Below are 25,700 nucleotides of genomic sequence, written 5' to 3' on the forward strand. Positions count from 1 at the left end.
GGGTACTGGGTTCGAGTCCCAGAGTGAACATCAACTCTGAGATGAAGGTACATCCAGCTGACGAGTCCAAAATAGGACGAAACGCGCGTCCTGGATTCCACTGCTAGCCACTATCCCATTCTCTGCTTACCAATGTTAAAGTTGCCTTTTCACTGTAACCGAAGTTCAGTTAGGTTCATATGCCATTAATTTCTTCAGGATCCCGAAAGATCAATGTCCATCATTGATGTAAAATAAATGTTTCTTGAATGAAACGGAGTGTAGACACACGTTCGTATGCAATCATTTCAAAAGGTAGAGTGAAGCTCCCTCCTGGCGCCCCCACCTCCAGTCATACTTGGGAGTTTAACATTTCTAAAATTTTCAAACAATCTTATAAAATAATGCAAACTCTGATCATATTATTTTGATTCTGGATAAACTAGTATCTCTTTATAATGTGAAGGTAGTATTGTAATAAATGTGTTCACATATTCATTTTGCTGAGTATCACAGCTTACAGTGTTTCAACTTTTTCAAATCTATGGATAAACAACGTTTCCTTTTCACTAACTTCAGATTGTTCAAACTTACCATTGTCCAGTGGGAATATGGAGTTGTTGTTGGGCTGGAGATTCGAATCGTTTATTCGCTGGCTGTGCAAATGGTTCAATTATGTTATATGATATACGTGTGACTACCGGTCCAATAGATGTTTTCTATGTACCAAATAACGATGCACCGGTCTTGGGATTGCAGTATTTATCACCTGCTGTGGATCAAAATATTTCCAGTGCTGGAGGTTTATTAGTCGGTCAGTTGAATAAAGTAAGTCATTTAAATTTATTCAAAGTATTGCATGAAGAAGCCTTCTGTAAAACAATTATTAGGTATTAACTTTCTTCAAAGAAGTGTTATCAAGCAAACAAGTTTAAATCGATACACTTAATTTAGGGGTTAAGTTGAATGATAATTTGAGTTGGATTGGAGACATTAAATAAGCCAGAAATCTAGAGTTATATTATTACTAAGATTAATGATTTTTACAAATCTGAGATGTACAAGCCAAATAATTTACATGAAACTTATTTTCAAATTCAAGGTGAATTTATGTACCTAGCCCACGAAACTCCCTGTAAGTTAACCAAACTCTTCTGAATGAAATGATGTCCAGAAAATGCTGGAGAAATTCTCACAACTATCTCATATCCCCAGCTTCATTCTGGTTCTCTCAGTAATTGTGTTTAATTACAACCAATATAAATTTCTTGACTTTATCAATCTTTTACTGATAAATTTCCATTTAAATATCCAGTATCTTTAGTTACAAAAAAAGATACGTCGCATATTATGCTGAAGATATGTATTCTCTATACTTATTACACCTGATTCTTAATGTGTATCTCAATAGAGTTGTATACAAAAAGAAAAATACCTCACTTTAATATGGTTCCGTTCGTTATTAACCGTGTAATACTCTGTAAATAAAATATACCTTTACTTGAATTAAGTCTACCATTTAAAGAAAATCATACAAAGTAGACATGTTGCCGGAATTTCGGCTCATAGTCATTTGTAATGAATTGACACTTAATAATCATAAAAAAGGCGGATAACAGTATTAAAGTCAAATCTTTTACATGTTGAATAAACTTTTAATTATTTGTTCTAAGTACTGAATTAATTCCCTTACTTTTTAAAAAAAGACGTTAAATAAATCGCTTATTTAGTTGCTATGGTATATATTTGTTCATACCTATCAACATCATATTGTCAATAAATTTTGTCCAATTATAAGGTATCAATTCGAATGATAATTTTCTTTCCATCTTAAATTATTTAAATGATATCGGCTAATCACTTTTGTTTCTCCTGTATATTTATTAATTATTGAAGTATTTTGTGTGTGCACCATACAACAAGATAATCCCCACCTCATACCATAAAATGTTACTTTCTTTTAATGACAAGACTTTTTTAGTGTAATTTTTAACAGATAACATGATAGGTTATCTTATAAATTGATAAATCGAATTCTGTCCTTTAGGGAATTCGTAATTTTATCCACTGATAGCTATCCAAAGGACTGAATCGCTGAAAAAAACATCCCTAATGAACCGAAATCAACTGACGATATAACTGACTCTCAAACAAAATGTTTCGTTTTGATAAAAGTTAAACATTCATACACAAAATATTCACACAAATATAAGTATGTTTAAATAAATTATATATTTGTAATATCCCAATGAGTCTGATATTATTTACAATTTCACACCATTACATTACAAATCAAACTCTATCCTTTGTAATTATAAAGGTCACACAGTTTTCATTATTAACAGTGCATACATACACACAAAATTACATCCATGTCGCTTATGAATCACCTTGACCGAAATGAAATGACGTGACAGTGATTTATTCAGACCTGTTTTTGATTGATCACCTAATATTCTTTGATTGTTCCGTTGTACTATTTAAACTTGGATTAATGTTAATTTGGTTATTTATTCTCTGAAGAAGTGGCTTACACTGAGTCACGAAACGTCAGAAAATCTAATTTTTCTACTCATTGGGATATTACAAATATATAATTTACTTAAAAACAATCTACCCAATGCTCAATTTATTCAAAATTATCAAATCAAGACTTGGTAATGATATTTATAAGTATGTTTAGTTATAATTCAACTAATAACCGATTATAGAATGCAGATTTTTTAAAAGACCACTCATGTTTCATCAAAATTAAGATAAGATCTGATCCTATGGCTTTATTTTCATCCTCGCTTTCACACCATGAAGTCTATTAGTGGCCCAAATTTTATTCATTATTCATGAGGTGATTGATCTTTTTACAGTGCTCGTTTCTTCATCATTATCGTTTATTATGTTTCTTCACATCTTATTTTGTTATTTCATTTTGTTTAAAGCACTTTTTTAGTGACGTGCTGCATCGAGAATTTCCCCACAATAAAAATGTAGTTTTAGAGAAAACTTACTTACTTACTTACGCCTGTTACTCCCAATGGAGCATAGGCCGCCGACCAGCTTTCTCCAACCCACTCTGTCCTGGGCCTTCTTTTCTAGTTCTATCCATTTTTTGTTCATTCTTCTCATGTCTGTCTCAATTTCTCGGCGTAATGTGTTCTTTGGTCTTCCTCTTCTCCTTTGACCTTCAGGATTCCATGTGAGGGCTTGTCTTGTGACGCAATTAGGTGATTTCCTCAAGGTGTGCCCAATCCACTTCCAGCGCTTCTTCCTGATTTCTTCCTCTGCTGGAATGTGGTTTGTTGTCTCTCACAGTAACTTGTTGCTGATAGTGTCTGGCCATCTGATCCGAAGTATCTTGCGTAGACAGCTGTTAATAAACACTTGTATCTTCTGGATAATGGCTTTCGTAGTTCTCCACATCTCCGCCCGGGAAGTGATAACTGCTTTCATACCTCTAACAACACTCAAGACCACTGTATTCATAATCAATCTCCTTCTTCACTTCCTACTATTCCTTCTACCTTGACTTTCAACACTAAACTTCCCCTCTCGGTTTCCTCCTCAAGTGTCACCATGGCCAACGATTCTAGTGCGCGAAACGCTGTCCCAGGTCTACTAAAACCTCGCTCCAAACTACACATTGGAGCCTTCAACGTACGTACTCTAAGTCAAATCGGTCAACAGGCCTCCTTAGCTAAAACCCTAGAATCTCGTGCCATTGATGTATGCTGTGTCTCAGAAACACGCATACAGGATCCCAGTGTGGTCATTCACTTGACCTCACCTCGCCAAAATGGACAGCCGACGAAATACACCCTCCGTGTATCTGGCGACCCGTTGGCTAGTTCTCGCGGACTTGCAGGTGTAGGCATAGCACTAAGTACAAGGGCAGAACAGGCACTACTAGAATGGATCCCCGTTAACAGTCGCCTGTGTGCTGTCCGGCTAAATGGCTCCGTAAGAACTCGGAAGGATAGGGACACACGTCGTTGCCTTTTCGTCGTTTCTGCCTACGCTCCCACTGACTGCAGCCATGATGAAGTGAAAGATGACTTTTACAGAAAACTCTCTGAGCTTCTTCAGAAAGCTAAGCGCTCAGACATAGTAGTCGTAGCGGGTGACTTTAATGCCCAGGTAGGCAGCTTAAATCAAACAGAAAGACATTTAGGTGGGTGTTTTAGTATTCCGGCTCAACGAACCGATAATGGTGATCGTCTGTTGCAACTATGCTCAGACAATCGTTTATTTTTGGCAAGCACTAATTTTAAACATAAGGAGAGACATCGTCTAACATGGCGACCACCTGCACCAAACCAACGATGGACTCAAATAGACCATATTGTCATCAGTCATCGTTGGAGAGGCTCAATAGAAGATTGTCGCTCGTATTGGAATACTTGTTTAGACTCTGATCACGCTTTAATACGAGCGCGCATTTGTCTGCGCCTCAATGGACGCAGGAAAAGTACACTAAGAAGACCCATTAGGATTGAACTGGAGGACGAGAAAGCCAAATGCGAATTCCAGAAACAACTGAATTCACATCTAGGCAGTTCTGTAAACGAGACTGACCCAGATGCTGCTTGGAAAGACATACGAACAGCTGTGGAAACAGCAGTAACATCTATTAGTCATTTAAACCATAGGGCTCCAAAAAACCAGTGGATTTCCTCTAAGTCTATTTCACTGATGGATTCGCGTAAACTCATCCCATCAGGCTCTGAACACGACGAAGAGCGTAAACAAATTAGATCTAGGTTAACTAAAAGTCTAAGGAACGATCGTGAGCAGTGGTGGGCAACGAAAGCAAAAGAGGTGGAAAAGGCAGCGGCTGTAGGCAACACCAGGCAACTATTCAGACTAATAAAAGAAACCGGAATTAAGAAGTCAAGTGTAAGTGAGACAATCTCGGAAAAAGACGGAACCCTTATCTGCTCTCAACCTAAACGTTTAGAACGATGGGCGGAACACTTTAAGGAGCAGTTTAGCTGGCCTTCAGCTACTGCACAACTACCCACTATTCCCAGAAAACCTGAATGGAACATTGAAGTAGGCCCCCCGACCCTACTTGAAGTTCAAAAGGCTATAAGTAATCTGAAACGAGGAAAAGCAGCTGGTCCTGATGGATTGGCTCCAGAGGTCTTTAAATATGGTGGTCCAATTTTGGCGACTAGGTTGACTAATATTCTGGCTAAAATCTGGGAGACGGATGTAATCCCATCCGACTGGTCACAATCACTGATTGTCCCAATATATAAAAAGGGGTCAAAATCATCCTGCGATAACCATAGAGGGATTAGTCTGACTAACATAGCATCTAAAATACTAGCCTCAATAATTATCGGGCGCCTAACTAAGACTCGTGAACTGCAAACACGAGAAAATCAGGCTGGCTTCAGACCTGGTCGTGGCTGTATCGTCCACATATTCACCATTCGTCAAGTTTTAGAGCACAGACACGCTTATCGGCGTCCGACAATGATAGTTTTTCTTGACTTGAAAGCAGCATTTGACTCTGTAGACCGAGAGGTTCTGTGGCAGTGTCTGTCATTGAAAGGTGTACTTCAGAAGTACATAAACCTTGTAAAGGCTCTTTACTCGAACACTATTAGTCGAGTAAGAGCTTATGGCGAACTGTCATATGATTTTACAACCTCAAGTGGTGTCCGTCAAGGCTGTCCACTATCCCCGTTTTTGTTTAACTTCATTATAGACCTGTTGCTGCAAATAACACTCTCTTCGACTGAATCTACAGGAATTGATCTCCTACCAGGGGGACCACTAAGCGACTTAGAATACGCAGATGACATAGTCCTGTTTGGTGAAGACGCTGGCAAAATGCAGAGTCTTCTGTTGGAACTCAGTAATAATGCCAATATGTTTGGGATGCGTTCCTCCCCATCCAAATGTAGATTGTTACTCCAGGACTGGCCTGCGTCAACACCCGAACTAAGGATAGGGAGTGAAGTAGTCGAACGCGTCGACAACTTCACTTATCTTGGAAGTCTGATCAGCCCTAATGGGTTGGTGTCTGACGAAATCTCTGCACGGATTCAAAAAGCTCGTTTGGCTTTTGCCAACTTACGTCACCTATGGCGTAGACGAGATATCCGTCTATCAATTAAGGGACGAGTATACTGCGCATCAGTTCGTTCTGTTCTACTTTACGGCTGTGAAACATGGCCATTAAGAGTAGAAGATACTCGTAGGTTACTAGTATTTGACCACAGATGCCTTAGAAATATTGCTCGCATCTGCTGGGATCACCGGGTAAGTAATAGTGAGGTTAGACGCAGGGTATTAGGGAGCGATGGTAAATCAGTTGATGAGGTGATGAATCTTCATCGACTGAGATGGTTGGGCCATGTGTTACGTATGCCTGAACACCGATTACCACGACGCGCTATGATGACTAGTATTGGGGACGGTTGGAAGAGAGTTAGGGGCGGCTAAACCAAAACATGGCATCAGTGCTTGAAGTCACTAACTTCTAGCCTGAGCCATGTTGGCAGATGCAGACTACCTGGTTGGGGTCCGCGTGACTATCGTAACCAATGGTTGGAGACTCTAGGTGACATGGCTCAGAATCGATCACAATGGCGTAGGTGTATACACTCTTTATCTTCCCTTAAACCTCGAGACTAAAATTGCTTCATATCTCTCTTCCTTCCTATACTATATCCTTATATACAACCTATAATTTATATACTACTACCAACACTAAATTAACTACTATGAATCCGGTGTTGATCTTGTTGTGCTAACGAGGTATGGCAACTTGGACCGATGCATATATGTGCCTGGTCCTACGTTGTAGCTGACTGACTGACGTCTCCGCCCCATACAGTAGAACTGTCTTCACATTTGTATTGAAGCTTCTAACCTTGGTGTTGGTTGACAATTGTTTTGAGCTCCAGATGTTTTTCAGTTGTAGGTATGCTGCTCTTGCTTTGCCGATCCTCGCCCTCACATCTGCATCTGATCCACCGTGTTCATCAATGATGCTGCACAGATATGTAAAGGTTTCCACATCTTCCAAAGTTTCTCCGTCAAGTGTAATTGGATTGGTGCATATTGTATTGTATCGGAGAGTCTTTCTTTTCCCTTTGTTTATATTGAGACCTACTGCTGCTGAGGCTGATGCTACACTGGTCGTTTTCTCCTGCATTTGTTGTTGCGTGTGTGATAGAAGAGCCAGATCATCTGCGAAGTCTAAATCGTCAAGCTGCATCCTGCCTGTCCACTGTATCCCGTGCTTTCCTCCAGATGTTGACGTCTTCATAATCCAGTCGATCACCAGGAGAAAGAGAAAGGGTGAGAGTAAGCAGCCTTGTCTAACACCGGTCTTTACTTCAAACGAGTCGGTGAGTTGTCCTCCGTGGACGATTTGGCAGTTTAGCCCATCATAGGAGTTCCGTATGATATTGACTATCTTCTCAGGCACGCCGTAGTGTCGAAGAAGCCTCCATAGTGTCGTCCTGTCCACGCTATCAAATGCCTTCTCGTAGTCAATGAAGTTGATGTAGAGTGATGAATTCCATTCGATTGATTGTTCCACAATGATACGTAGAGTTGCGATTTGATCTGTGCACGATCTATCCTTACGAAATCCAGCTTGTTGATCTCGAAGTTGGGCGTCCACGGAATCCTTCATCCTGTTTAACAATACTCTGTTGAAGACTTTTCCTGGTATTGAGAGAAGAGTGATGCCTCTGTAGTTGTCGCACTTGCTGAGATCGCCTTTCTTTGGTATCTTGATGAGAAGTCCTTCTTTCCAGTCTGTTGGTGCTTGTTCTTCGTCTCAAATCTTACTGAAGAGGATTTGGAGTATCTTTGCAGTTGCTGCTACATTTGCTTTCAGTGCCTCTGCCGGGATGTTGTCTGGTCTCGCTGCTTTGCCGCTCTTGATTTGTCTAATGGCCATGCTGATCTCTTCAATTGTTGGTGGGCCAACATCGATTGGGAGGTCCGTGGGTGCTGCTTCGATGTTGGGTGGGTTCAGTGGAGCTGGTCGATTCAAGAGTTCCTTGAAGTGTTCTACCCACCTGTTTCGTTGTTCTTCAATGTCGGTGATTACTTTGCCTTCCTTGCTTTTCACTGATCTTTCTGGCTTACGGTAATTTCCAGCAAGTTTCTTTGTTGTATCATACAGTTGTCTCATGTTTCCCTCTCTTGCAGCCTTTTCCGCTGTTATCGCTAAATCTTCCACATATTTACGTTTGTCGGTTCTGATGCTCCTCTTCACTTGCTTGTTTGCCTCTGTGTATTCGGCTTATGCCTTGGCTTTTTCCGCTCTGGTTCGGCTGATATTGATTGCTGCCTTCTTGTTCCTCCTTCAATTTTATCCAGTGTACCAACAGTGATCCATTCCTTATGATGGTGCTTCTTTTGGCCCAGAACCTCTTGACATGTTGAAACGATTGCCTCCTTGATACCTTTCCAGTTGCTCTCCATGGTCGTTCCCTCTCCATTGAGTAGATCATGAAAGGCCTCGAACCTGTTGCTGAGGGCTATGTTGAATTTGTTGAGTTTGTCTGCATCTCGAAGAAAGGCCGTATTAAACTTTTGTGATGTTGTCCGCGCCGTTGTCCAGTGCTTCTTGAGTTTTAGTTTCATCTTGGCGACCAGCAAATGGTGATCTGATGTTATATCAGCTCCTCTTCTGGTTCTCACATCCTCCATCGTCCTCCTGAACTTTTTGTTGATGCAGACATGGTCGATTTGATTTTGTGTAGTGTGATCCGGTGAAATCCAAGTGGCTTTGTGTATGTTTTTGTGTGGGAATATGGTGCCACCTATGACCAGTTTATTGAAGGCACATAGGTTTGCAAATCTCACCATTTTCGTTCCTTCCTCCCAGTCCATGTTGTCCCATGACGTCTTCGTATCCAGTGTTGTCCTTTCCAACCTTGGCATTGAAATCTCCCATCAGAATGGTCAGGTCCTTGGTTGGGCACTTCTCGAAGATCGACTGCAGCCTATCGTAGAATTGGTCTTTAGCGTCTTCATCGTAGTCGTTGGTAGGCGCATAGCATTGGATGATGTTCATTGTAATGCCCTCTCTCTTTGTTTTGAACGAGGCTTTTATGATCCTTGGTCCATGAGATTCCCATCCAATAAGTGCATTTTGTGCTTTTCTGGACAGCATCAATGCAACTCCTTGTGTATGTGGGGCATTTTCTTCTTCATGATCGGAGTATAACAGAAGTTCTCCTGAAGACAGTCGTTGTTGTCCAACCTGCGTCCAATGTGTTTCGCTGATTCCGAGTACTGCCAAGTTGTATCTCCTCGTTTCCATTGCTATTTGGCTGGTCTTTCCTGTCTCCCACATTGTCCGGACGTTCCATGTACCTATAAAGAGTGTTGCTCTGGTTGTTAGAAGATGCATCGGTCTCGTGACTTCCGAAGAATTTCGGCCTTCATCATGAGACGTCATAATTATTCCTTCAACTCCCAGGGCAGAGTTTAAATGGTTGAATTATTTTTTCTGGTTAGCGTTTTTTTAGCGAGTTGATTTTCTACGGGATGGGGTCACTAACCCCATGCCCAACCCTCCTCCTTTACCCGGGCATGGGACCGGCAGTAACCCCCAGAGGAGCTACAGGCGGAGTTGTTTTAGAGAAAAATGTGATCTTAAACTTGTTGGTTTCATACAGGAAAAATTCATCCATAATGCAAAACTTTGTGAATCACTTTGTAGCTATTTGCAAAAAAAAATAGTTACACAGTATTCCTATGTATGTTTAGCAGCTGTAGTGAATTTCAGTGTGCTTTGTTAACAAGATTATTTATTGATCATAGCTACAGGTTTTATATTTCCCGATGCCTGATACTCATGAACTTGCAATTAGTTTGTACTCACTCTTTACTTTGTTCCAAAATTATTTTCTACTTATCAGTTAGCACCTCTGTCTTTCTAGAGATTACAGCATTTAATTACCAACCACATTTATTCCATAACACTCACATGTTTAATTTTTGTTTTAGTCATATCTCTTGTGCGATTGGTGATTAATAGTACTCGACTACTTAGCTATTAATAAGTTGATTAAATCTAAATAGCAAAATTACCTTCGAAAGTCAATTTTTTTATCGTTAGATGTAATCCATTATAATAAAAATACTAGTTACTTTGGTTTTTATGAATAATCTGTCAACACCTAGTGTTTAATCTTATCACTTAATCAACTATTTCAATAAGTAACCTAATTGATGAGTTTTATATAAAATTCAGTTATCTGTTGGATTTGTATGTTTCAGTACAATACATTGTTTCATGATTAGTCACTTTATGGAATTGTCATTTTATATTAGCTAAAGGTAATTCTCCACAAATTGCTACAATCTTCTATCAATGAGTTTATTGTTTCCATATTTGGTTTTATCTATAGGTCACATTTATGTCTGAGAGTCCTGAAAATCCTATAGCTATACAGCGAACAACTAACCAAGAACGAATAGAATCTGCTGATGGCATTGCTTCAACTGATGATTCAGAAAATCCTGCTTCGCCTGATATTCTTCAAGATAATAGCACGCTTCGTCCATCGAATTGGCTAGGAAATATACCTTCTTATAAACCCCATAATCTTCCTCTAGAAGGCAGTTTAGTTTCATTAAGTGCACTTCCACAAGGACGTCAGTTTTTAGCCTCCTACAGACCATCCCAACGATTACCTCGTGTAAGACATTTGTTGGCAGAATTACAATCTGAAACCTCACCTGTAGCAGAAACGGCTTACTCCTGTAGAGAAATACACAATCTTTGGGCAGGAAATCGGATGAAAAAGCTGACTCGTGCTAAACTATTTGTTGGACCTTCAAAAGAATCAGGTTTGTGACTAAGCTTTATTTAGGTAGAAATTTATTCAGTTTATTATATGTTAAGCCAGTCTGAAACTGCCACTTAGTGTTATGTCTTAACAAAAATGGCTAACGTGCTGGGACTTTATATTAAATGCTATTTATAAACGATCGGGGTTTCTTCTGATACGACCCTACGAATGGAAACTTAAATAGACCAGATGTTTTCTACACAGCAACACATTAATGTTAAGCATCTATTCAATAAAAGGGAAGATGGTACCTATAGAAAAACTTTATATTCCTTACGGAAGTCAAAAATTAGAAAAATCTCTGTTTCTATGGTAACGTCGTATAGGCACAGATCGAAGTAGGCCAAGAGCGACAACAACCATTCAGATAATAGAAAATGTCATTGCGGGAATATCAATTGAAATAAACGTCAAGGTTATCGTTTAGAGCAAAAACTAGCATTTAATAGTAAAAACTAAGTAACCTGATCTCTTATCAGCACAGCCACCTACTTGGATAGAATCGTTAGTGCAGCTTGTTGAACTTAATTCAGTACATATTCATCAATGTCTTAAGTTATCTGTCTATTTGACTTTTGAGAATATGTTTTATTTATGAATAAATGCAGATTAGCGTTAAATATATTGTTCTGACCCTTGTAACTCCACTCTTCTTGATCACTAGTTGTATGACTCATCCAAGTATCAGATCTCTTCTGTTATAAAAGAGAGTCTGTTAAATTAAAGTAACCGCATTTTAGATTGAAATCATACTAAAACTTATTAGTTGCATACGAGGTCACAGTTGTTTTCAAATAGTTTTGATCATTCCGTGTTACATTCCAAAGTATCAGAAAAACATATCTATCCTTGTTATATCTTAATGCTACAAATACTTTGTCGCGAAATTTCTTTTCATCCACCGTGTGGACGCCAATAAATAGTCCATTAGCTACACATTAATTCATGCAAACAAAGATTAACCTCACATAGTCACTTATGACATCTAGTATTCAAAGAAGGTAGTGAAATCCTCTGAAAATAAATCACGCAATCTTATTTTATGAACCGCTTCCAAATGCCCTGGTGCGGTAGAGGTTGAGAAGGGTTCGCTCTTGCTCTTCAAATCCTCTCACATGGCCGCGCGTATATAGCCTCTCCCAGGGAAGTCCTACTAACTGCCTTCTCGTGGCATTACTGTTGTTTACGAAATTGAGAGGACGAAAAGCAAATGTCCGGCACTTTAACCGGGTTGGTAGATACGGAGGATCCACCTAGGGGAGTTGGAAAACCCTGATTCCAAACCAATGGTGCACATGGGCTCCTGGATCCTGATGGAATAAATGGCGTATAAACCAATTGTTGGTCACCGGCTACCATGGGATTGCATCTCCTGACGTTGCTCCACTGCCTTGTGGATCAGACCTTTAGGTCAAAGGTTCCGGGTGTGGTCCCCTAAGAAAACCATCTACCTCGGTTTGAGCACCCAGGCAGTCCTCACACAAATCATATGTAATGTTGGTGTCCCTTTGTACCAATTTTTATGTGCTCAAATAATAATAGTTTTATAAACCAATCAACACATACAAGATGTTTATGCAAACTATGCATTAACCCCTCACTCTCAATTATACGCATAATATGGCCACCAACGTTTAAAAATCAACTATCCTATGAGTTTGGAGTTAAAAAAATAAAATCATATATGAAACGAGCACTACTAATTATTATCCACTGCTACTAAACTTTAAATCTAACCGTCGCCAGTAATATGAAAAAATGAAGGGAAATCATTAAAACAAAAATTTCCCACAGCTAGTCGTATTATTTTGACATGTTTAACAACAATCTTTCATTTAAGATGGATGCCAGTTATCTCGAAATACTTTCTTTTATTTTCAACAACTGGTGAATATTCATTTCAAATATTGTTAGGCATTATTTTCCCTACATCGAAATGCAATCATAAAAACTGTATGGCTGACTAACGATTCGTTAGTCACTAGCCATTCTGATGACTGATTCGTATACTTTATATATATATATATATATATATATATATATACGGTTGGCACAGATATGTCTTCAAACAATCTAACATTACGTCATTTTGAGATGAGAAACGATTAGTTTTGAGCCGAACAGTAAGCTTTCACAAAGTGAGGAGTAAATATCCTGAAACATCTTGTATTTCGTACCCGAAGTTCGAATTCAACTCCTTAAGTGAAATATTAGGTTTCATCTACCCTACAATAGCAGTTCTCATTGCATCAAAACGTTATTTTGCAAGGTCATCAACAAGTATAAAAATGTCATGGGACGACATCGACTGACTTGGAGAAAAGGACGAGAATGGTGACAGATTTGCGAATTTATATTCATCCAATAAAATGAATACAGGCGACATAATATCCACCCGCAAACGCGTACACAAAGCTACATTCGTCTCACCTGACTACAACACGGAGAACCAGACCGAACATATTTGCACCACTAAAAAATTCACAGGGTCAATGGAAGGTTCGATATAGCCTTCCTTCAAGATACTGACAAACTCAATGAATTCAAGATAACTCTCAAAAACAGGTCCAGTCCTTTACAAGATCTGTTGAAGGAAGAAAAATGTACAATGGAGGACAACTGGAAAGGTATGAAAGAAGCACTAACTTCAACGCATCAAGAGGTGTTGAGCTTCAAAAAGCATCATCATAAGGAATGGATATTTATGGGAACGCTGGACAAGATTCAAGAAAGGAAGAACAAGAAGACAGCATTTAACAACAGTTGAACAAGAGCAGAATATGTCAAGACACAAGCAAAGTACACAGAAGCAAACAAGGGAGTGAAGAAGAGCATTGAAGCCGACAAGCATAAATACGTAGAAGAACTAGCAGCAACAGTGAAAAAAGCTTCAAGAGAAGGAAGTATAAAACAACTATGTGATACAATGAAGAAACTACCAGGGAAATATAGTAGACCAGAGAGACCGGTCAAAGATGAAGAAGGGGAGACAATCACGGAGATTCAAGGACAGAGGAAAAGATAGGTAGAATACTTCTGGGAACTGTTGGATAGGCTGGCTCGATCGAAGCCACCGGACATCGAGGCAACACCTATAGATGCCACTCCACCAACGACGGAAGAAATCAGGATGGCCATCAAACAAACCAACAGTGGAGAAGCAGCAGGACCTGACTATATATCAGCTGAAACCAACATGGAAGCAACTGCTAACATGTTCCACGTTCTGTTCGGGGAGATTCGGGAGAAAGGACAAATGCTACTGACAGACTGGAAAGAAGGACATCTCATCAAGATGCCAGAGAAATGAGATCTGAGCAAACGTGAGAACCACAGCGACGTCACACTACTATCGGTACCAGGAAAACTTTTCTACAGTGTTGCTGAACCTGATGAAAAAATCAGTCGACTCCCAACTTCGAGATCAACAAGCTGGGTTCCGTGGAGATCAGTTTTGCACATACCAAATCGCGACACTACAGATCATCGTTGAACAATCAATGGAATGGAACTCGTCACTATACATCAACCTCGATTGTACGACGCTAAAACTACGACCATCATCAAAAAGGTTGAAGTATTTATAAACAATTGTCTACTCGAGAAACTAAGTGTCTGTTGGTGGGAAACCATCAGCAACAGCCTACTGTTACAGAAAACAGACAAACTTCTAGCTAAAGAAGAAATTAGACGCTGCAGGTGAATAGAACGTGCATTACGGAGATCACCAAAACGCATCACGAGGCAGTCCTCAACTTGGAATCCTGAAGGGAAACGGAAAAGAGGAAGGTCAAAGAACGCATCGAGTCGAGAATTAGGAGGAGACATGAAAAAGATGAATGGCATTTAGAAAGGATTGCCTAGTACAGGATTTGATGTAGAGTACTTGTGGGCAGCCCATGCTTCTTCACGAGAAGTAACAGGTGTATGTAAATAAGCAAGACATTCATTAGTGTTTACCCAACAAACTTGTGAATTGCATTTCTACAGATGTGGAAGTATGTTCTAATATCACCTTATGTAGCTGTGAAAAATCAATTTTTCAGTTATTCAAATGATTTAAGACTTTGTAACTTCATCGAAACATTTTTAAAAATCATTCTAACTCTCAGATGTCACCAAATAATAACTTTTACTGAGTTCTCAATCATATATTTATTTTCAGAAAGGATATTTGTGGTGGTTTTATTAATTTTAATTGTTAAGTTCATGTGTTGATCTTAGATAAACGATTGAAAACCTGGAAGCTTCAGACGGCCGTTTCGCTTTAGCGTACGACTCTCCAGAAGTGCGCAACCACAAACCTGCATGTGGGACTAGAATACAGGACCTTCGGTCTCGCACGCGAACGCTTTACCTCTAGACCATTTGAGTCGGCATCCAAAAATGTTGTCTAACTTTAGTCGATTCATGATCTTGAGCAACCCTTCATCCATTGTCTTCGATGGGTAATTGTCTCACACCCGGCTTGGATTGGACTCCTCTGACCTAGCTTAAGTCAACTCATGAATTCAGCTGTTAAAATTATATTTATTTTACATTCATAACCTGTTTTAACCTTGGGTTTTAGGACTTATTGCTGTTGCTGGCAATGAAGATGTCAATGGTGCTTTAATATGGAGGTGCTCTGATGGCACACAAATGCAAGTCTTACAACCTCCTGAAACCACTGCTGATAGTCCTATCTTGGATGTATGTCCAATCTTTTTCGCATCGACTCAAAGTCATTGTTTAACATTACTTACTGACCGGATGCTTCATTTTTACATGTGGCGTACCCAAAATTCATACTGAGCGTCTCTCAAGTGTAAATATGTACATACTGCAACCTAGATCATTCTGAACACTATTTTTTTTTAATTAAAACAATAAATTTGAAGCATAGTTTCCCAGATCACTTTTGGTAGCTTCATCACTCTCAAATCTAAAGGAACGTTTTTACAAGAGGAGTAGCTTGGTTCGTTGGGGTTCTTTTCAATGTTGTCTGCCGTCTGTTTTAGATTTCGCCTTTCTTACTGACCAAGAACATAGGTCACCTGATGTTAGGCTTCCATTGTTATTTTATAGATCTCACTATTCAAGGTCCTTGATCGTTCAAAATGATTGACTTCATAATTTACCTCTTACAAATACATCAAAAATTATAACAGTATTTATTTTTCAAAGTAAAAGCACACGCTAATCTAGTAGTCCTGGTATTGTTTCCCAATGATTCCAGAAAACGAGGGAATGAGGAAGGGCGCAGAAGTTTATAAGTAGGTAATCCCGGTTTTGGGTAGCTAGACTCCAGGCGAACAAGTTAATTACATCCTGCCAGAAACGGTTTGCAACAGATCATAAGACAGCTCGTCAGCAAATAGTGGTCTAATAAAAAAACTAGAAAAGGCACTACTTTAATCAAAACACGGAATTTTCAGTGATCGACCTGTGTCTCCTAGCTGGTTAACCTATTTGAAAATGATAGCTTAGATGTACACCACGAGTATTTTCCCATAAACCCATGTTAAAAAGCGCTAGTCAGGCTTCACAGTAATGGAACGACAGGACCCACTTTGCAGCATCTGGAAGAAACAAGTAATGTTCTCTATATAGGTATATAAGCTTCATAGTCCATGCATAATTCAAATAGCTTCAAACGGAAGTTCCGTACTATCATGCTTGACGAGCGAAGTAGAAATACCATAAGATCCACAACCACAAAATATTTTCTGAACAGTCCTAGCATGCTTGATGTCAGTGTGAAACCACTTGTTACTAGGTGTAGAGTTGTTAGTTTTGAAAACGTTCTCTTAGTTACTGTAACTTGACGTAACACCAAGAAAAGCAATGGTCAAGCTGTTCATGTACTTTAACAAAGCCGTCTATAATGGCACCAGTATATGTGAGTAATGTGGTTTTATTAAATGGTTTTCATCTTGGGTGAACCACTGATAGATCTTGTTCGCTCCCACCCATAGCTTTATTCACCAAAGTCAAAAGATGTTTGTATTGTAATGAATCCCTTCTGTCGGGTACGTTAGGTACGTTCCGAAGAACATATTGTGATACTTACGGCAGTGTTGCCTTGGTTTTCTCAACTGAAGAAGACTAGGGGCTGAGACTATACGAACTCATAGCAAAAACAGAGCCACATTGTCTAACCGTAAAGAGCTATAAACTAAATGTTCGTTAACGCTAAGTTCGTGGGGATTAAACTTCTGGCTTGTAACGTCTAACAGTCATTGTGGATCTGCTAGAGAAAAGTGAGCAATAAGGTCAAATAAGTGGTTTGTAGGCGCCTTACAACAATACTGCTCTAGTTAGATTTAACAGACACTAATTACTACGGACACGCCTGACAATTATCGATTGAAAAGCCATTAGTCTGCCATAATTCGCTCCTAGCCCTCTATCTGGATAGTTTAGGAGTTTTAATTTATGCTGTTTCTGCATATGATCAAATAATTTTTTTCTCTAACCGTCTTCTACCTTTTGTTTGTCTTCTGAGTAGTTTTCTAGAAGAAACGGGCGATCCCGGTGAGAGGATAATTTATGCACGACCCTTTAATGACTCCCGGGTGACCTTGAGAAATATTAGCTAATCAGAAAACAGTTGGAATAGAGTAAAAATATATTATACAAAACCGAAGAAATAAAGTGGATACACTTCTTTTACATGGTTTAAAAGCCTTTCGAGGTTAGAAAGAGATTCATAGGTTCTGAAATTGTAATGTGTACGATTTTTTTATTATATATTTTATTTAAACACATAAATATTGGTACAAGGAAGCACCAGATACATATGCGCCTCACAAATCTCATTCGATTTGTGTGAGGGCTGTGATACTGCCCAGGTGCCCAGACTGAAGCAGGTGGTTTTCTTAGGGGGCCACATCTGGAGCCTTTGACCTGAAGGTCTAGTCCACAAGGCAGTGGAGCATCGTGAGGAAATGCAGTCCCATGGTAGCCGGTGATCAATGACTGATTCGTACGCCATTTGTTCCCTCAGGATACTGGAGCCCATGTGCACCATTAGTTTGGAATCAGGGTTTGCCAACTCCCCTAGATGGACTCGCCTTGTCCGCCAACCCGGTTACAGCGCCGGATATTCGCTTTTCGTCCTCTTAATTTCGTAAACAACAGTAATGCCACGAGAAGGCAGTTAGTAGGACTTCCCTGGTAGAGGCTATATATTCGCTGGCCATATGAGAGGAGTGTGTACGATAGAGTTACTCATCCATACGACTCCATAATAGTCGACTTCTGGATCCATAGTAAAGTCGCAAACACTCTTTCAGCCTCGACCACATGGGTTCAATATTGTTTGTTTGCGCACCAGTTGTTGGGTCCATAAAATGCCACCTGTGGACAATGACACGATGCACATAACCAAGTCTACATAGGCATTGGTACGCTCTTCAATCATCCGTATGTACTGGAGTAACCGGCTGCACATGTTCCCGTATAATTTATATCGTCTTTCCTGCCTGTTGTTTTCTAACCCGTTAAAAGTGTTCCTTTTAAGATGACCTATCGTATATTCCAAGGACCTATGAGATTTATGTATGGAAGTGCCACCTGCCCAGTCTTCTTTATCACTACATCACCTTTTGAATTTTCGTTTTCTGACAACTGCTTCGCCCATTCCAACGACTCCCCCAAACTACTCGTGTAAGCTTGTCATTTTCTTTGCGCATATATCTCTACAATACTCATAACAGTGAACAGTCAAGGCTTTGGTGACATCTGCAATTGTTGCAGCCAGTGTTACTGGTGCTCTCATTATCCAGTTCTCAGGAAATATCGCAGGTTCTTATTCTAGCAGACTTCTTCCTCCAACATATATTACATCGAAAGACAACATCATCACGGTAGTCTTCACAAGATCCACAAGTCATATGATTACCGCAATCAGAAATAAAAGAACTTCTTAGTAGGCTCGTTTGTTTTTGCCGCTTAGTTGTAACATCTTGTCCCAAATCTTCTGTGAACCGATCGTACGTGAGCATCAGGCACTAAAATTGGTTCCGTGACATTGAAACCCTTTAAACGCTTCTGATTGGCTCCTCCATAGTTTATGGTCTCACAGCAACTCCATTACCTATAAACACAGGCCACAATCAGTTGCAAGTTAATACATAAGTTTATAGAAGGCATACAAGTTGTTGATAACAATAAATACTATCGGTACTTCAGGTTGTTGTTCCTTTTGTCCTGCCTCAGCCATGATAGGCCTAGCCGCAAACTCAGGGTAAACAGCTCAACGAACATGGACAAACAAGCGTTACAAATCCAGTTTCGATGAGAATGAACGAACGTCGGTTGTCCCGACGTTCCAAGCTCATTGACGTTCTTGGTTTCTGGTATTGTCCGATTCCTCTGTATCCGGAATATCTATAGCGCTGGTGAAATGTTACTGTGGATTAGCCAGGCCAACCGGCAAGCAGGTCGATGGTACTGAACAAGTTACCGATCCTCATCGAATTCAAGGAAAACCGATGCTCGTCAGTCACTTACACGCCATGGACAGGCACATGCAACAGCAGCCGTCCTCTGTTCCTTGTATCGATTCTTACTGATACATTTCTGTCATGAAGTAAGTTTTTTAGCTATACTGTTACCAAAGTAGCCACAGTACTTGGGTACGACCGAAGGACTATACATGTTGGGTACCAGCATGTGTAATTACGAGGTAAGCTTAGGGGTAACTCCATTCCCTTTCAACTGGAGCAAGTCACAGGCCATGCACTTAGATCACTTACATTGGTGGTCTACATATCTTTACACACATACTCCGCATGTGAGCGCTTAATTTAACTTTTAAAATGTACGATGCCCTCCTCTGTAAACTATATGTATGAGTGACAAAGGAACATCGAACTGGAATTTCGGTTTCTGGATGTTGGAGTGTCAATCGCACTGTATGCAGAACTTTCTTGGGATACTCTGCTGAACTGCTGGTAAGCACAGTAGTAGTTGAGATTCTTGTAAAAGTTGCGGAGCCTCGTGACGTCATTCACTTTCTGGAGTGAATTTATAGCTATTTTATCAACAGACAAAAAAACCCTAATAAGTAGTGGAAAAAAGAATCAAAAATACTTCTGAGAAATTTGGACCGTATCATTCTATTCTGATAAATCAGATTTCCACCAAACAGTAATCCTGAAGGATCAACATTTTTACTATCAGATGTGTTCACTAGAGTTCTCAAATCTATCAGGGAGTTAACTACCTGTTTTAGTCGCGTTTTTCGGATGTGTAATTTCAGCAACAGACTAGATGTAGTGGAAATATGCTCAACCTTGCCACTTCAATTACATAAGTCATACACTGGAATAACCGTCATGGTTACGCTCATATAGTTAATTATGTAGACATATTATAACATACATTTTTTCAAAAAACTAGATTTCACCATGACCAATTTCTGTCTACCATGTCAAACTGTGTTATACCGGGCACGTGGGTTGCATCTCGAAGTGATATTCCAGATTGTAAAACGCTTGGTCACTGTTGTGGTTGTTTTTAAGTAGACCGTCAGTGAAAAATGTTAGCGAAGGAAGGTTTGATGCTATATTTGGCCTCATTAGTTGTGCTGTTAACCATTTATTGAAACCTTCATTATTCAAGCCGTGTCGTTAATCATTATTTTTAGATGGGTCTTATCAGTCTAAATATTTTTATGTGGGGTTTGTAGATTTCATTATTTACAGTCAGCTGTTTTGCGTAAAGTGGCTGTTCAAATCAGACACTAACTCCAACATATTTTTACTATATTTGATTGTCACATGATTCAGTTTATTCAATAATATGAAAGTAACTAAAGTAAGTAATAGAACACATACGTGTAGTAAGTAGAGTCGCTTAAATTTTCATTTCCGTTAATTCGCCTAAGCGTTGAGGTTACAAAACTGTCAGTGTGACTTTCCGTAGTGTAACTAGCTACCGGAAGCTAAAATAGACAGTTAATATCTTGTGCGGTGCTGAAGGGATGAATGTGGAGGACAGTTAAAAAACTTCAGGTTTGAGCAACATTAATCCTAGTTAAAAACACGCTGGTGAAAGACATCTACAAAAAAATAATCAGAGTGCAAAGGAGCAACATGTTATCCAAAAAACAGAAAGAATATTTGAGCGAACCATTGTTTTCAGTAGCTTCATCGTCAGGCTCTATAGTCTTAAGTCCCAAATTATGGTATTTTACGAAGGGCGAAATGAGGCATGAATTACTGAATTTGGGATTTGCGGTATACTGAAAGATTAAATACTACAGCGACACTAAAAAACTACCGTTCATTGGCGATACTATTACTACATGTCCAGGTAGGAAGATCCAGTCGTTTATGGATTGGCGAGAAATGCAGAGTTCCAATGTATGTTTATCTGGTCTCTGTTTATAATCTCTGTGATTGGCTAATGAACGAAAAGCCCTAGATGGACTCAAGAAAAACGAGACCTTGACATCCAACTCATTATCCAGTATACGCAGCGCTAATATATGATCTCTAACTCAACGATAAGTTAGCGAAACAGATTTAATCAAAACAGGTTTCGGAATAAACACTTACGCTTAACTAGCTTTCTAGTTGAGAGAAAAGTTCAAAATAGCATTTAGTGATATTTATGTATTTTACCAAAGTACACACAGAGTGCGTCACTTACGAATTATGCAGCTATTTATCTTAAAAGTAGCAATATTATGCAAAGGGAATAGAAGACCTCATGTATAAGTGGAAACAGAGTGTGATGGAGAATTAAACACCAAATGAATCGAAGGCGGTTAAAAACTGTATATTCCACAACACCACTTTAAAATACACATACCTTCGTCTTAACACTAATCGATTTCCAAGACTGCCTGAGTCGCCGACACCGTTGTTTACAAATAGTGTGAAAATCGATTGAACAATAAACAGAGTTTAACTATCTTGATCTCTTATGTGATCTATAAATTTAGTCAGATCATACGAAAGTTGTGGTTGGGGAATTATTCCTAGAAAGAGTGTGCTAGTGCACATTGGACTCGAGAATTATCATCAATATGCTGTCAACGATGCGTCACTTTCTGGCGAGCAGGAACAATAAGGCTTGTGAACAGTTGTGTGTCCCTACTTAAAAATAATTTTGCATTGTTACGCCACAGCAGTCAAAGCCTTCCAAAGTCACGGTCGCTTTGACGAAGACATTTTCCGGATTCATTCATCACAAGTATTGTGGTTTGGCAACACTTTACCAGCAACACCTATAATTAAATCGTGCCCACCCAGTAAATCAAGTCAGAAGCAAGGAGGTTGGAATATATATTTGATAGATTATCAAGATATGGAAAGTTACTAATCTGAACTGGCTAGTGATCGCAGGAGAAGTTGAGCACGGCATTTCGACTCATGATCTGGTGAGGATGCATGACCGAGAGGCTTTAGCTAGGTGAGTCCATCAAAAATAATGTGGTCAGCATCCAATGTCAAGAACTTACAGAGCTATTGATTTTGGCGATTTATTTACCGCTACATTGCCTATGTGAGACCTCAGTTAAAGTATTTCATTCAGGCAGCTAGTCTGTTTTTAATAAGGATCCCATCAAACTCCAACGTGGCCGCGTATAGCAACAAAGCTAGTGACAGTGCCTACGCAACACACTCAAGGCAAAAGTCGAAACCTCCCCTATATTATTGTAGAACGTGAGGTGGCCCCATAGAAGTCAGTGGTTCTAAAATAATCTTTTTGGTTTTAATATGTCTTTTCTTTCTTTTGCCTCTAGAACTAATCGTCTCTGAGGCAACAGCTAGAAAGTTCAGAATAAATAGGATTGAACAAACTCACAGTGGTTAGTGACTGTTAAGCCCCTCCTGAGAATTTGTTGTTAGCCATAAAAGTCAACGTTGTCAAAATAGAAGCTAGGTATTCACTGGAAAATAGACTGAAAGAATGAATAAAAGTCAGATAATCTACTTTTAGTACTACTGAAAAATAAAACATTTCAGTCACTGCTCATAGGTGTGATTTAAAAGTTTAGTTACCAGCTTAGTATTTGGGTTTTCAACACTCTGAAGGGTAATAACACATTCATTTAGTCATGATTCCAGGGCTGGATACAATTTTGTAGATAAAGTTGTACATGAGATGTAAACTTGGAAACATTTCTTTGTCAAACGGCTTTATAAGATCTAGTTTTTGCTCAACTATACTAATTTATTTAGCTCAACTAAGATTGTTAATAAGCTTTCATTACTAATCGGTTTTTTATATATTGAAACTGTAACTTTGAAATGTGTTTGGATGAATGCGGACTATATCTGTACATCCGGCGCCGTTCTGCTATTGAAAAGATCTGGTTTACAGAATTATTTCTCAGGCTGCAAGTATGTTCTTAATAATCGTAGCGTAATTTGTATCATGTTATGTAGAAACTTTTTATCATTACTGATGTCTGCATTGGCATTGAAAGGCAGTGACAATACTGCAAACGATGACTGGAAGTCAACCCTTAAGCTTCCGGAGAAGGACATGCGTATTAAGACGGCTGATGTAACTGCTTTGAAGGGAAGCAGCTTTGAAGACTTTTGTTTGAAGAGAGATATCTTGAAGGGTATATACGAAAAAGGTTGGGAGTCCCCGTCCCCTATTCAAGAATCCAGCATACCAATAGCGCTAACGCACAGAGATATAATGGCAAGAGCCAAGAATGGCACTGGCAAAACTGGAGCTTATTCAGTCCCTGTCCTTGAATCAATCGATACTACAATCAACAAAATTCAGGCTATTATTTTGGTACCCACTCGAGAACTTGCACTTCAAACTAGCCAGATCTGTATAGAACTTGCCAAACATACGGCTATTAAAATCATGCTGGTAATTGGTGGCACACTGCTTAAAGATGATTTGATAAGACTAAGTCAAACCGTTCATGTTTTAATCGGTACTCCTGGTCGTTTAGTAGACTTACTAAGCAGGGGACTCATTGACATATCCAAGTGTAAAATTGTTGTTCTTGATGAAGCAGACAAACTACTGTCTGAAGAGCTCATAAGTGGAGTCGAAGAGATTCTCAATGGTGTGGATAAAAGTCGCCAAGTTCTCGTTTACTCAGCAACGTACCCAGTTACAGTTCAGTCATTTATGAATCAGCATTTGCGCAATCCCTACCAAATAAATTTAATGGAGACATTAACGTTGAAAGGAATTACTGAATATTATGCATATGTACAGGAAAAACATAAGGTAGGTCGTTATAAATGTCCCTCATAAGTTACTTAGGTACACTGCTTGAATACATTGTTTTCCAAACTACAGATCAGCCAGTCCATAATTTTCTGTAGTTCAGCACAACGAGTCGAACTTCTTGCCAAAAAAATCACCCAGTTGGGATATTCCTGTTATTATATACATGCACGGATGTCTCAGCAGGACCGCAACAGAGTCTTTCATGATTTTCGGAATGGTTGCTGCCGCAACCTTGTTTGTACAGACCTTTTGACTCGTGGAATTGACATTCCGACTGTGAATGTTGTTATAAATTTTGACTTCCCAAAATATTCTGAAACCTATTTGCATCGTATTGGTAGATCTGGTCGTTTTGGTCATTTGGGCATTGCCATAAACTTGGTTACGTATGCCGATAGGTAAGTCCTTTACTCATACTTAACTCACCTTCAGATATTCATTAAAAACAGTGGAAACAGAACTGGTTACTGAAATCAAACCAATTCCTAAAGAAATCGACAAGCGGTTATATGTTGCGGAGTACCAAAATGAAAATAATTTGGATCCAATGACAAGAGAGGCGCTGTTTAATGGTCGTGGGTTGCCTTCAGGCAACAAGGATGAGGTTGTAAACAATCATTAATATATATGACTTCCCGGTGACTTCTGGGCATTTACCTAAGATGCTCGCCACTTTAGAATCCCTAATTTTTTGAGTTTAGGTTATCCCTATTATTTTCTTCGCAGCTTCAATGAATCCATTCCCACTCGTGATATGCTGTATAGTTTAATTTTTCCCATCTGTCCTTTTCAGTTGGGATTTGTTTTTTCAAATGTTTATTTTTTTGTTATTATAATTAACCCTAACCAGAACTCCCCGTTCCCCTGTATTATATCCCAAATGTACAGTTAGCTTATATGTTCATGATATTAATGAATGTTTGCCATCCGTGTCGCTTTGAAAGTCCCCTGTGGCTTTGTAGCATCCAAATGATGGCTTTGAGGAGTGTTTTGGATCTACTCGCCACCCACCCCATATTCTGTATGTGGTCAGTGTTGCCCTCATTCGCTTGCTCTTGGCTGTTGTTATTATCCAGGAAGCTGACCAATGGTGTTTTGTTTGTTTCAAATAATTAAATAAATAAAGGTTCTTGGTAGAATAAAAATTGCTTTTATATGTTCAAGGTTGGCTGGGTAAATTTGCTTGGAAGTTCAATCGTTACATTCCTACTTAATTTGTTCAGTGCCCTTATCCATGGGTGTTGAGTACTGCCATCGTCCGTGAAGGTGTGTCAGCATAAGGTTCGTATTCGGTCTCCAAAAAAGTAGACGTATTTGCAATATCCAACAGTGCATAGTATTGTTAGTCTTACAGAAGTATGACTATTATTCTATTAGTATTTGTCGTACTATAGGCGCTATCAGGCCCTCGCATTTTCAAAACACTTGCGAGCGACCATGGCTGTCCTTCCTAGATCGATCGTCAGAAGCGATGCGGGTAAACTCATGCTCTCCGTCATTTTAGAAAGATAGTTGGTCCTAATGATGTCGATACGTTGCAAATTCCCCGGTGGCACACACCTTCAGAGCGTTGACAAAAAGTGGACGGATACATTTAGTCTTATCATTTCACGAAGTCTTACTGTACTATTAGGTCCAACGAACAGAAGAGTCGTCACTGGGTGGTTCGTGGTAAGGTCTGTGTAT

General features: G+C 39.3%; 2 protein-coding genes and 1 non-coding gene across 3 annotated transcripts in view; all 3 read left to right on the forward strand.

The window, feature by feature from the left end:
- The window catches only part of Smp_211340 (DEAD box ATP-dependent RNA helicase, putative), a gene marked incomplete at both ends in the record, with an annotated part of 32,958 nt that extends 17,353 nt beyond the window's left edge, over positions 1–15,605 (forward strand). The window contains 3 exons of the mRNA XM_018791585.1: positions 559–807; positions 10,368–10,809; positions 15,382–15,605. Coding sequence (XP_018645293.1) covers positions 559–807; positions 10,368–10,809; positions 15,382–15,605 — 915 coding nt within the window. The remainder of the gene's footprint in view (positions 1–558; positions 808–10,367; positions 10,810–15,381) is intronic.
- Smp_tRNA_00009_Ser.1 lies at positions 4,147–4,228 on the forward strand. Its single transcript has one exon. It is a non-coding gene (tRNA).
- Positions 15,606–23,186: 7,581 nt separating the features above from the next.
- On the forward strand, positions 23,187–24,636 carry Smp_211330 (DEAD box ATP-dependent RNA helicase, putative; the record flags this gene model as incomplete). The annotated part of the gene is made up of 3 exons (XM_018791586.1): positions 23,187–24,011; positions 24,048–24,412; positions 24,447–24,636. 3 exons carry the CDS (start codon positions 23,187–23,189, stop codon positions 24,634–24,636), a joined length of 1,380 nt encoding a protein of 459 aa, XP_018645294.1.
- Between the last annotated feature and the right edge of the window lie 1,064 nt (positions 24,637–25,700).

This window comes from Schistosoma mansoni (genome assembly GCF_000237925.1).
Source record: "Schistosoma mansoni, WGS project CABG00000000 data, chromosome 2 unplaced supercontig 0120, strain Puerto Rico, whole genome shotgun sequence".
Lineage (NCBI taxonomy): Eukaryota > Metazoa > Platyhelminthes > Trematoda > Strigeidida > Schistosomatidae > Schistosoma > Schistosoma mansoni.